This window comes from Macaca thibetana, chromosome 7 (assembly GCF_024542745.1).
Source record: "Macaca thibetana thibetana isolate TM-01 chromosome 7, ASM2454274v1, whole genome shotgun sequence".
In the NCBI taxonomy this organism is placed as follows: domain Eukaryota; kingdom Metazoa; phylum Chordata; class Mammalia; order Primates; family Cercopithecidae; genus Macaca; species Macaca thibetana.
Window position 1 is genome coordinate 87,026,743 of NC_065584.1, and position 13,086 is coordinate 87,039,828.

At 41.3% G+C, this 13,086-nt stretch overlaps 1 protein-coding gene across 1 annotated transcript; it reads right to left on the minus strand.

Moving 5' to 3' along the window:
- Positions 1-10,414: 10,414 nt before the first annotated feature.
- Positions 10,415-11,829, minus strand: RNASE6 (ribonuclease A family member k6). The gene is made up of 2 exons (XM_050796620.1): positions 11,547-11,829; positions 10,415-11,183 (listed from the first exon to the last, which is right to left on the minus strand). The coding sequence occupies exon 2, from the start codon at positions 11,176-11,178 to the stop codon at positions 10,726-10,728; it is 453 nt and encodes a 150-aa protein (XP_050652577.1). The 5' UTR covers positions 11,179-11,183; positions 11,547-11,829; the 3' UTR covers positions 10,415-10,725.
- Positions 11,830-13,086: the final 1,257 nt, after the last annotated feature.

Here is a 13,086-nt window from a genome sequence, read left to right on the forward strand (position 1 = left end):
CCCCTAAGGAGCTGTCTTAGTCTAGTTCATGCTACTATAACAGGATGCTGGCCAGGCGCCGTGGCTCACATCTGTAATCCCAGCACTTTGGGAGGCCGAGGCGGGCAGATCACCTGAGGTTGGGAGTTTGAGACCAGCCTGACCAACATGGAGAAACCCTGTCTCTACTAAAAAACAAAACTAGCCAGGTGTGGTGGTGCATGCCTGTGATCCCAGCTACCGGGGAGGCTGAGGTAGGAAAATCGCTTGAATCCGGAAAGTGGAGGTTGCAGTGAGCTGAGATCTGCCATTGCACTCCAGCCTGGGTAACAAGAGTGAAACTCTGTCTCAAAAAAAACAAAAACAAAAACAAAAAAACAAACAGGATGCCACAGACTGAGTGACTAATAATAAACAGAACTTTATTGACTAACAGTTCTGGATGCTGGGAAGCGCGATATCAGAGTGCCAGCATCTAGCAAGGACCTTCTTGCTGCATCATCACATGGTGGAAGGGCAAAGGGAGAGCAAGAAAGAGATAAAAGGGGGCTGAACTTGTCCTTTTGTAAGGAACCCATTCCTGCAATAATAGCATTAATCTATTCAGGGCAGAGCCCTCATGGCCTAATCATCTCTTAAAGATCCCACCTCTTAATACTTTTACACTGGCAATTACCTTTCAACATGAACTGGGTAGGGGACAAATATATAGGAGGAGCCCTTTTAGATATTTTTCTTCCTAACCACTCCACCCATCCTATGAAATTAAATACTATGAAATGAGTCTGTTGAGTAGGGTTTGAAGGACCACAAGCCATTGTAATATCTAAGATTTTTTTACAACTCAAGAAATAATTTTTTTTTTTTTTGAGATAGATCTCCTCTCTGTTGCCCAGGCTGGAATATTGTGATGCGATCTTGGCTCACTGCAACCTCTGTCTCCCGGATGCAGGCAATTCTCCTACCTCAGACTTCTGAGTAGCTGGGATTACAGGCGCCTGCCACCATACTTGGCTCATTTTTGTATTTTTAGTAGAGACGGGGTTTCACCATGTTGGCAAGGCTGGTCTTGAACTCATGACCTCAGGTGATCTGCCCGCCTTGGCCTCCCAAAGTGCTGTGATTACAGGCATGAGCCACTGTGCCTGGCCGAAAAATAATTTTTGCCCTCTCAGGGGCATTATCGCTTCCATAGAGAAAGCTTGTACTAAATAATCCTCAAACCCCACCTCCAAGGAGATTTTCTTGGTTTTTTAACGACATATCTTCACCACACAATAATCAACTACTTCCTTTTGCCAACAGGAGAAATTTTGAATGCCTGGGCCTAATAATTAATGACACTGTTTGAAAGAGAAGTCATGTTTAAAAACACATCAGTTACATTTTACAAAATACCTCACCAATTCTCCACAAAGCTGTCATGGTCATCAAAAAAAGTATAGTTTGAGAAACTATCATAGCCAAAGGAGCCTAAGAACACATTACAATTAAATGTAATGTGGTGTCCTGAATAGAATTCTGGAACAGAAAAAGGACATTAGGTAAAAAACTAAGGAAATCTGAATAAAATAAGGACTGTAGTTAATAATAATAATTAAAAAAACAACCCAAACCCTCCCCCTCCTCACTTTGTCCTTGGTAGTGAACACTCTGGGACTTTCTCAGGGAGTGCACCTTTCATTAAAATAGTAGCTGAAACACAGCAGTAGTGGGATTCCAGACACCTTGAGCAAGACCCTGTACTGAGACCTTGGCTTAACTTATCAGCTGCAACTGTTGTTAAGTGCTATAAAACATGAGCACAAGAAGAAGAAGAAGAAAGAACATTTCCACATTTGTGGTAAAAACTGTAAGTGGGACCATAGGCAGTTACATTGCTCAATGTTTCCCTTCCAAGATTTGTGTGAGAGATTTTTCTTCCTTGGCACTTTTTGTTATAAATGAAGGAAAAGTTTGAGTTTTTAATTCAACCACATCTGGTTTCAAATCACAGGTAGGCCCTTTACTAATTTTGTTATTTGGGGGAGATTCTGAATCTCAGTTTCTTCACCTATGAACTGATAATAATAACTGCCTTGAAATGGTATTGATTCTTCACATATCAAATTGAAATGGGAAAATTCCCTTATCCCCCTCCCAGGGCTCACTTCTTTGGTGCCCTGCTGCTCATACCCTAGGAGAAGTATGCAGACAGGCAGGTCATGGGGCTCTGACCCCACAGCAGCATCTAGGGTTCAGTGTTTACAGCTCTTGAGGCCTCAGTGGGCGTGTGTTACAGTGTACTCTTTCAGTTTAACCGTCCACAGGAGGCTTGTGTTAATCAGCTCAATTAGACCCTCTGCCTTATGGCAAGGACAGAGGGCTTTCAGTATTCCGGGGTTCTTGTCTTAGTTTACTGGAAAAATTGGATCACATGTGGGGTTGGAGGATGAGTGCAAGGTTTTTTATTGAGTGGTGGTAGCTCTCAGCAGATGAATGGGGAGCCAGAAGAGGGATGGAGTGGGAAGGTGGTTTTCCCTTGGAGTCAGGCTGCCCAGCGCCAAATTCCCCTCAGCGTCCACATTGTTCCACCGGTGGATGGCTTGCCAGCATCTGCTGGTGTCTGCAGGTATGTTCTTCTGCCAGCATGCTCCTCTCGACATCTAGCAGCTCACGTGTTCTTCCAGTGGAGTGTTCCTCTCGACATCCAGCTGATTCTGTCTGTGCCCACTAGGGTCTCGGGGTTTTTATAGGCACAAGATGGGGACGTGGTGGGCCAGGGTGGTCTTGGAAAATGCAACATTTGGGCACGAAAACAGAAATGCCTGTCCTCACCTAGGTGGGTGGGCACAGGCCTGGAGGTGGAGCCCTAGCCAGAGACCCACCCTTCTCTACCCAGCGCTTCCTTGCCCCCTCCTGTCTCAAAATCAAGTGGCATCATTTCTTCAGAGAAGTCATACCTGACCCTCTAAACTTATTCATATTCCTTCTTAATGGTCTCATAACTCCGTATACACTTTCTTTCTAGAATTGATCCAAATTGAGTGATTATTGGGTTAATATCTATTTCCCCCACTAGACCCTAAATTCCAAGACCATGACTCTTTATCTATCATTATATCAGTAGCTCTCAATGCAGCCTGGGCACATAATTGTCACGTAGTAAATTTTTGAATGAATAAATGAATAATGATTAAATGATATATAGAGAATCTACAGCTGTCTTAAAAACACTGGGCTGCCTTGAGATATCCTACTGATTGAATGAAGAGAACCAGGTATTTTATGGCTTGTTTGTTGAGTGGGCTGTCAACTAGCTCAGGACCAACTCTGATATAAATTATGTAATGGCAATCTGAGTGACAAATATTTGATGAAATATGAAATATTTGATGAAAAGAGCAAATATTTGATGAAAGACATGAAAATAAAGTAGTAAGTAGAATAAAATATAATTCTTTTAAAAAGCGTTATATAATTTGTAAGCTTCTTTGGGCATTAATGTAAAAGAGAAAGGGAAAGGGCTTTGTGTCTGAATTCAAACTCTGCCAATTATAAGTGCCACTTATAAATATGATCTCATGGCCGGGCGCGGTGGCTCAAGCCTGTAATCCCAGCACTTTGGGAGGCCGAGACGGGCGGATCACGAGGTCAGGAGATCGAGACCATCCTGGCTAATATGGTGAAACCCCGTCTCTACTAAAAATACAAAAAACTAGCTGGGCGAGGTGGTGGGCGCCTGTAGTCCCAGCTACTCGGGAGGCTGAGGCAGGAGAATGGCATAAACCCGGTGGGCGGAGCTTGCAGTGAGCTGAGATCCAGCCACTGCACTCCAGCCTGGGCGACAAAGCGAGACTCCGTCTCAAAAAAAAAAAAAAAAAAAAAAAAAAGATCTCATTTAAATGCCTTCATCTCCTGAAAACTATTTAATATTTATAAAATGAAGATGAGTATGCTCATTTAAGTTAATGTGTAGATTAAGGAAATCAGGTTACAGAAACCACTTAGAATAGAGTTGAGCAAACAGTGGCACTTACTAATTCCTACATTCAGCAAACATTTCTTAAAAACCTCCTAGTGCCAGGCATTGTGCTAGAAACTGAGGATTTGTTGTTGTTGTTGTTTTTGGAACTGAGGATGCAATGACACTTATAACATCTGTGGTCGTTGTTTTTTCCTACAGACAATGATGGAATAACGGTGGGCTATTTTTTTTCTTTTTAAAAAAATACTGTGCTATTTTGTAGCCATTGGATTGGCAAAAATGTAGGAGTATAACCATGTCATGTTTTGCTACAGATAGAATATAGCAAAACAAAATCTCATATATCATAGTTTCTGTTGAATATGAACTTGTACAATCAATGCTTCAGTTGCTATACCAGTGTAACAAATTAATCCAAAACTTGGTGACATAAAACAATCATTTATTATGCTCCCAATGGGTCAGAAATTCAGATAAATCACAACTTGGGCAGCTTGACTCTGTTTCACTGACTGGGACCGCAACTGGAAGACTCAAAGACTGGTTCTGAAATCATTTGAGGGTTCACTCACCCACATGTTGGGTGGTTGACTCTGGCTGAGACTTTAACTAGGCCTGTTGACTGAAATATCTATAGAAGGCCTCTCCAGGTAGCATAGATGTTCTCACAGTGCGGAGATTGGGTCCAAGGGTGAGTGTCCCACGACAGAGAGGGTAAGCCAAAGCAGAAGCTGTAGCACCTTTGATGATCTAGTCTTGAAGGTCAGGCAGTGTCACTTTCACGCCATTCTAGTAATTAGAAGTGAGTTCTCAAGACTACTCATACTCAAGGAAAGGGAACATAGAGCTTATTTTAGATAGAGGAGAGCCAATGTTACACAGTAGAAAGAACGTGTAGAATGGGATGTGTTGGCATGGACATTTTGTTCTTGTTTTTGTTTTTGAAACAGAATCTTGCTCTGTCACCCAGGTTGGAGTGCAGTGGTGCGATCTCGGCTCAATGCAGCCTCCACCTCCCAGGTTCAAGCAATTCTTCTGCCTCAGCCTCCTGAGTAGCAGGGACTACAGGCATGTGCCACCACACCCAGCAAATTTTTGTATTTTTAGTAGAGTTGGGGTTTCACCATGTTAGTTAGCCATGGTCTCAGACTCCTGACCTCAAGTGATCCACCCACCTCAGCCTCCCAAAGTGCTGGGATTACAGGTGTGAGCCACTGTGCCTGGCCGTGTGGACGTTTTGGAAAATACAATCGGCTACAACTAGTTTGAAGAAAATATGGCAATATTTGGTAAAATTGAACATGCATATGGCTTAGCAATTCCACATCTAGACATATCTTAGTGAAAATTTACCACATGTGCACACAGAAAAATGTACAAAGATATTCATTGCAACATTGCTTGTTAGAGTGAAAATTTGGAAACATCCTAAATATCCACCAGAAGACAGATAAATAAATAGTGGTATACTAATGCAAAGGGGAAAATAATGAATCAATAAAAATAAAGGACCAAGAAAGGCACATTTTAATATTGATGAGTCTTGGAAACACTGTTGGGTAAAAAAAACTAGTTGCAGAATGATATGTACCTTTTGATAGTGTTTATACAAACGTATTAAAATTGCATACTGAAACACTATATTTTGCTTATGAATGTATTATACTTGAAAAGTACAAAAAAACAGGACTGAATATACCCCAAATGTATGATTTCATCTGAGAAGAGTTAAGAATGGCAAGAGAGGAATCAAATGGACCCCAATGTTTTTATATTTTATTTGTTTTAAAATATTAAGCAAATGAAACACTTAATATTTATTTATTTTGCATGCCACTAATGTATTGCGTTTATCTGCGTTGTTTAATTTTTGAAAAGTAAATAATCCCATTAAAAATGAAGTGAACTCATGAGAGAGAGCAAGGGAAAAACTTGACAAAATCCATTAGGTATGAAGAGCCCCCAAAGACTCCGCATCCCCCCGAGCTTCTGCTTCTCCTCCATGTGAGGCTCTTTGGCTCTGCTATTGCCATCCCTACGCCTGGGTTTTTGTGGGGTTTTTTTGCAATCTTGACTCAAATGTGGACAAACACTTTCTTGTTTTTATTAGCACTGTCTAGATAAGATGGCATTTTCAAAAATAACTTTACAAATTAAGAAGACGACTTGAAGAAATATTCACAGTATCAAAAGAATCAATAAAATCAGTTTTAGATTGTATAATCTTTTCAGATGGAATTAATTAAAATATCCACCTAACTCACTAAGTAAAGCTGTAAAATGGTTTAATGTTTTTACTGGTCCCACTTCCTCCGGTCTTAAAATAAACTTTCTTCTATCCCTCAAGAGTTACTCCCACAATGTTACTCAATTTCTGTTTCCACACTGTGTGGTTAAAGAAAAAGTATTTAATTGTCTATCTAGCCCATTTTCTCTGGGAACTATGACATCCCTAACCAGGGCTAACTCACCTGGAACCAGTCCTGGCCCCAAGACAACACTACAGACATTTGTCCTGAAGCTCCTTAGGGCTTCCTGTGCTGGAAGGAAGGGTTGAGGGTGGGAGAAAGCCCCAAAGGAGAGAAAGAGAATAGGATCCCATGCAGATCTCAGGCCAGGCACTACCAGCCTGGGCTGACTGCAGCCACTAATGAGAGACTTAGAAAATGTTGAGAAGGGTATTCCAAGATGCAAGGGGGTGCCTGAGGAACAGACGAGCCCGGAGACTCCATTTGGCCAGCCCTAACGGCAATTCTCTGTAACCCTCTCTTCTACACGGTCCACAAGAAAGGCTCCCGCGGGAGGCTGAGGCAGGCGAATGGCGTGAACCCGGGAGGCGGAGCTTGCCCTGCACTCCAGCCTGGGCGACAGAGCGAGACTCCGTCTCAAAAAAAAAAAAAAAAAAAAAGAAAAAAGAAAGGCTCCCGGAAGCTATTTTTTGCAATGTGATTCTGTCCAAGTGGTCATGTCTGATCTATGTGATCAGTCAGAATCCCTTCAAAACTAAATAATATTTATGAGAAAATTAGAAAGTAAGATGGAAAGGGATGACTGCCTACTTACTGTGTGAAAAAGAAAAACAGAGGAAATGAGTACGTTAGAGAAAAACACTGAAACAGTGCACAGAAAGGAATATTAAGAATTCATTACTTTCCTGAGGCCCCAGTTCAAAATTCTCAGCCTGCCAGGTGTCGTTCCTCCTACTGAATTCCAGTCACCTGCCTCAGCCACAGCCAAAGGACAACATCCACTGAATAGTCTAGAAGACCAGGCGTCAACACACTTTGCCCTATAAAGGACCAGACAGCAAATATTTTACTTTTGTGGAACACATAGAGTTTGTGTCACTTCCTCTCCTTCTTCTTCCTCTTCTTCCCCTTCCTTCCCCTTTCTCACGCTGTCTACCCTTTCCTTCTTCCTGTTCTTTCCCTTCCTCCTCTTTCTTCTTCTTCTTCTCCCCCTAAAAAAGTAAAAACCAGCCAAGCATGGTGGCTCACGTCTGTAATCCCAGCACTTTGGGAAGCCAAGGAGAATGAATCATCTGAGGTCGAGAGTTCCAGACCAGCCTGACCAATATGGTGAAACCCCATCTCTACTAAAAATACAAAAATTAGCTGGGCGTGGTGGCGGGTAATCCCAGCTACTCAGGAGGCTGAGGTAGGAGAATTGCTTGAATCCAGGAGGTGGAGGTTACAGTAAGCTGAGATCAAGCCATTGCGCTACAGCCTGGGTGACAGAGCCAGATTCCATCTCAAAAAAAAAAAAAAGCTAAAACTAAAAACCACACTACTACAGGCAGTATAAAATAGGCGCGGCAGGCCAGAGGTCTGCAGATGTAGTTTGCTTACTCCTGTACCAACAGTTGTTACCAATATTTGCTGCCCATTACAATTACATGGGGATCTTTAAAAAACATCGATTAGTGCCCAGGTCTCACCCCCAGATATTCATTTAATTTTTCATTAAATGTTCATAAAATGTATTTAGTAGATCCAGTCATTGGTATTTTTCTAAAAGCTCCCAGGTGAATCTAATATGAAGCCAGAGTTGAGCGCTGCTGGAACATCTGCTGAATTCATTTCGAAGCTTTGCCTGCTTTGGGATCATTCTGTATATTCTAGGGATATATCTAAGTGAACTCCTTAGCAATTATGTGTTGAACTTCTTCTGCAATACATAATTGCATGTAGAAAAGAAAATAAATCTATGAGAGATTCCATCCCTGTCTATTCCACTTGTTTAGAACTAATACCTTCTAAAAGTTTGGGCATAATAGATTGTTGCAAAGTTACCCTCATTGTTGCCTTCTCCTTGATCAGCAATGAAAAGTGTCGTTGGGGATATGTTTGTCATGGGAGGGTGGGGAAGATTAGGTATTGTTGTTATAAATCTCTTCAAAAGATGGTACTCATTATATTTTTGTTTTTAACCATTTGTTACAAAATATTTGCAGTATTTTAGATCTCACAATTTATTTCACTAATTTTAAGTAATATTTCATGTTCCCTAATGTTTCTGACGTTGAAAAATTTTTGCAGCACAGATTTATTCAATCCATGAGGTACCTTTACTATATAAATAACAATAGCATGAGCAATTGAGTTGTTTGGTTTTACTAGGTTACCTTTAAGAATCTCTGGCAATTTCCAGCTAATGTTCATATGTTATATAAATCCATTCAACCCATTTCCTTTCAGATGCTGCTACTTTCGTATAGTTGTTCATACCAAACATGAGCACAGATTCTCCCTGCCATTCCACCACACTTTACATGAAGACTCTGAGACAATAAAATGTAAATGCAGCACAGCTTAAAGCTGAATACAATTGAAAGCTGCTTTGAGTTAGAGCACTCAAGTCCCACTGTAGGATTCCCTCTGTAAGGTACCCACCTTCTTAGGTGCCATATTGCCCTGGCCTGCTAATTGCTTCCCAATGGGAGGGCCCTTAATCAGTCATCACCCTGAAACCTCATATTGCATTCTTCGTTCCTATGATATGACGTAAATGTGTGGCATAAAGGAAGGTGAGCTGAGTTCGCATATCTATTAAACTAATAGTCTGGTTTGGAACGAATCATTTTGCAGCACAGGTAACGAATACACTTCAATATGTAGCCTTTTCAAACTTCATTGTCTTTGGCTGCTACTTAAAGACTCATCAGTGTATAAAGCACTTGGGATTTACACCTGGCCCACTAGCCCAATAACTCTAGAGGCTGACAAGGAAACTGGAGTTCCCTCTGTGAAAGTGACTTAGTTCAGGTTCTGTTCCAAAACCCCGATATTTCTGTGATATTTCAGTATTTACACAGGACTAGAATGTTTTTAGTTTCCTAGTGCTTTTTTCTCTTTCTTTCTCTTTTTCTTTTCTTTCTTTCTTTTTTTTTTTTTTTTTTTTTTTTTTTTTGATGGAGTTTCACTCGGTCACCCAGGCTGGAGTGCAGTGGTACAATCTTGGCTCACTGCAGCCTCTGCCTCCCAGGTTCAAGTGATTCTCTTGCCTCAGGCTCCTGATTAGCTGGGATTACAGGCTCCTGCCATCATGTCCGGCTAATTTTTTGTATTTTTAGTAGAGATGGGGTTTCACCATATTGGCCAGGCTGGTCTCAAACTCTTGGCCTCAAGTCATCTACCTGCCTCGGCCTCCCAAAGTGCTGGGATTACAGGTGTGAGCCACTGCATCAGGTCTCCTAGCGCTTTTGTCTTTTTCTTTTTTTGTTTTTGAGATAGGAGTCTCACTCTGTTGCCCAGGCTGGACTACAGTGGCGCAATATTGGCTCACTGCAACCTCCGCCTCCTGGGTTCAAGCAATTCTCCTGCCTCAGCCTCCCGAGTAGCTGGGATTACAGGCACTGCCACCACGTCCAGCTAATTTTTTTGTATCTTTAGTAGAGATAGTGTTTCACCATGTTGGCCAGGCTGGTCTTGAACTCCTGACTCAGGTGGTCCACCTGCCTCGGCCTCCCAAAGTGCTGGGATTACAGGTGTGAGCCACCACACCCAGCCTAGTGCTTTTTCCTTGATCTATACTTTCTATTTGTCCATTTCAATAGATAATGGAGGATTGACTCTAAGGTTACTACAGTGGATTATTATCCCTATTACTACTACTATTACCTTATATTTAAATCATTAACTGATTAAAAACAGAAACCAATGGAAATGACATAGGATCCTTCAGTTGCCAGTGTCAGAATCTATGTGTGAAATTATCATCAACTGTCTTTGAGGTATCAGTACTACCTCCAATTAAACATAGACAATGGTTTCCAGGGAAATATATAAAGTCTTGAGCAGTGTTTGAAGAAATGCTCCAAAGTCCCAAACGCTCTCATTTCTTGTGGGCAAAGAAGTGGTAGAGGCCCCAGGGAGGCCTTAAAAGTTTTCTAGGGACTTAAAGTCAAAACAGCATTCCTTTGAATACCGGTAAACAATACTTTGAAAGGGGATCTCAAACACACACTCATTAGAAAGCAGTAGGAAATGGTTTTATTGCTGTGAACACAGGGCAATAAAGCTTGGCAAAAGTTGCAGGGTTAGAAATCGGAATCTTTGCTCTCTTCCCTATTCTCTTCTCTCGAAAAGTACAGAACTACAAAGCAGAAGATAATCTTATTTCTTTTCGTCTCAACTCTGGTCTGGTATCCTAGGCACTCTAATTCTCCCAACACCTTTCTTCTTTCTTCTGTGGGAATAAGAAAATCAACAAAAGAAAAGAAAACGTGGATGCAGTTGTAACAGAAGCTACGCCAAATGAAAGGAAAAGCAGTGGATGCCTTAGACAATACTATCTAAGTGTACAGGAACCAACTTGTAGGGGGGGTCGCTCTTCTGAGGGGGGTCACAGGCAACAATGAAGAATTTGTACTGGGCGGCAGCACTATAGCGGCACTGGGGGTACTTTCCTGAAGTGAGTCTGCAGTCAGTCATGTTGACAGGCTTTGAGCTCTGGTGGCAGTTGTGCTGACGATTTTTGCAGATGATGCTGAGCAAATCACAGACAGCAGCCACATTCTGGAAAGAGTCATGCAGAAAGGTATTTTGATGCTTACAGTGCTGGGTGTAATTGTTGATGCCACTCATTGCCCTGTTGCATTGGAGAGGACTTGGCTGTATATGCTGAATTTCAAACCAATGAGCCCTGGTGAGATGCTTAGGCCAAGCATGAAGTAGACACACCGGTCCCCATAGAACCAGCAGCAATAAAAGAAGAGGAAAGCGTAGCACCATCTTTTCTGTGTAGAAAGAGAGAAGATAATTATAGTAGGAGAAACAATAAGAGCAAACATTTTAATCATAACTATTTAGATTTTTATTTTGCCTTTTGAGATGTTATAGCTCCCTTTTAAAAACCATCTTCTTTCTCACAGAGTCTCACAATTCTATAAAGAACCTGAAGCCCAGGAAACAGAAATATGACCTCTCCTTTGATTGACCTATCCCATTTTCTTTCACCTGTACTCATGCATTTGATGACTGTCATATCAGAAACAGTTTCTTCCGTCTTCCCTCCTGAAATATTTACCCTCTATCTGACCACTACCTCCCAGCCGTCTTTACTGCTCTTCTCGCTCCAGCCCTGAGGCCTTCTTTCTTACCTGCTCTCAGTGTTGGGGCTCCTACTGAGAACCGAGGCTGTGATTAGTTCAAAGCTCAGAAGCTGTTGTCTGCCTTTCTTCTCTAACCCTTCAAGTCCTGTGTGTGTAGGGAAGGGGAAGAAATATTCTGAGCTTTCAGAAAGAGAATCCTAGGGCTTGGCAGATTAACTTCTTGTGCAGAGTTTAGATTAAACTCTTAGACTTTCACGCCTATTCTTTAAAACAGTATCATTATCACGCGTATACAGGAAGGCTAAGCCGACTTAAAGAAACAACATGACTAAAAACTCACAGTTTTGAGGAACTGATCACTTCCTGATATGGGTTGAGCGCTTCCTGCCTCATCTGAGGCTTCAGTGTTTTTTTTTTTTGAAGCTTTATGATTTCTGTTTCTTAAGAGAAAATATGTCACATAAATATGATATAATACCTGCCACATACTTGGTAATATTGTAAGTTCCTACAACAGATGTGAATAAATTATTCATTTATGCAAATACTTATTGGGCCAGGTACTGGGCTACACAAATTCAGGAGCTCATGATTTAATGAAAGATATTAGAGACAGGCAGGTAAGTATATAGACAAGTAGATTATATTAATATAAGTAGCACTTACAGTGTGATGGAGGACACTACAGGAGGCTACAGGAAGATAGTAGAGGGGAAGGATTGTTGGAGGGCACAACACCTGAACTGAATTTTGAGGAATAATTACAAGTTAGGTGAAGAGAGTGTTAAGGGCCTCCCAAAGACGGAACTGTGTATGAAAAGACCTGTAAGCCTGAAGAAGGCGGCTGAATTTAGGATATTTTCCTCTTGAATCTGTTCTTACCTTTTCACTGGTACTGCAACACCCTTATCAGAAACTCATTGTCTCATGGAGGGCTCACATAAAAGCCTCCCACGTGGACTCCTTGCCTTGCTTTTTTCTCCTTCCAATCCATTCTACACATTACTTCCAGATTCGTCTTTTTTTGAGCAAGATATAATAGTACAACACTCATGCTTTTATGGCTCCAAATATCTGCAGAATAAACATAATGTCTGTTTATAGCAAGGTTGCAGGATACAAGGTTAATACACAAAAGTCAGTTGCTTTCTTATATACCAGCAATGAACAATTGCAATTTGAAATTTAAAACACAATACCATTTATATTGTACCAAAAAAAGTGAAATACTTAGGTATAAATCTAATACATTATGTAAAAATTGGCATGAGGAAAAATTTTAAACTCTAATGAAATAAATTGAGGAAGCATAGATACTCCATGTACATGAGTAGGAAGACTCAATATGTGAAGATGTCATTTCCTCTCAACTTGATCTCAATAGATTCAGCACAATCCCAATCAATGTCCCAGCACATTATTTTGTGGATAGTGACAAACTGACTCTGAAGTTTATATAAAGGTAAAAGATTCAGGTCAGGCGTGGTGGCTCACGCCTGTAATCCCAGCACTTTGGGAGGCTGAGGCAGGGGGATTATGAGGTCAGGAGATTGAGACCATCCTGGCTAACACAGTGAAACCCTGTCTC

Coding starts and splice junctions, on each gene's coding strand:
- RNASE6 (XM_050796620.1), bottom strand. CDS start 11,178: ATGGTGCTACGCTTTCCTCTTCTTTTATTGCTGCTGGTTCTATGGGGA.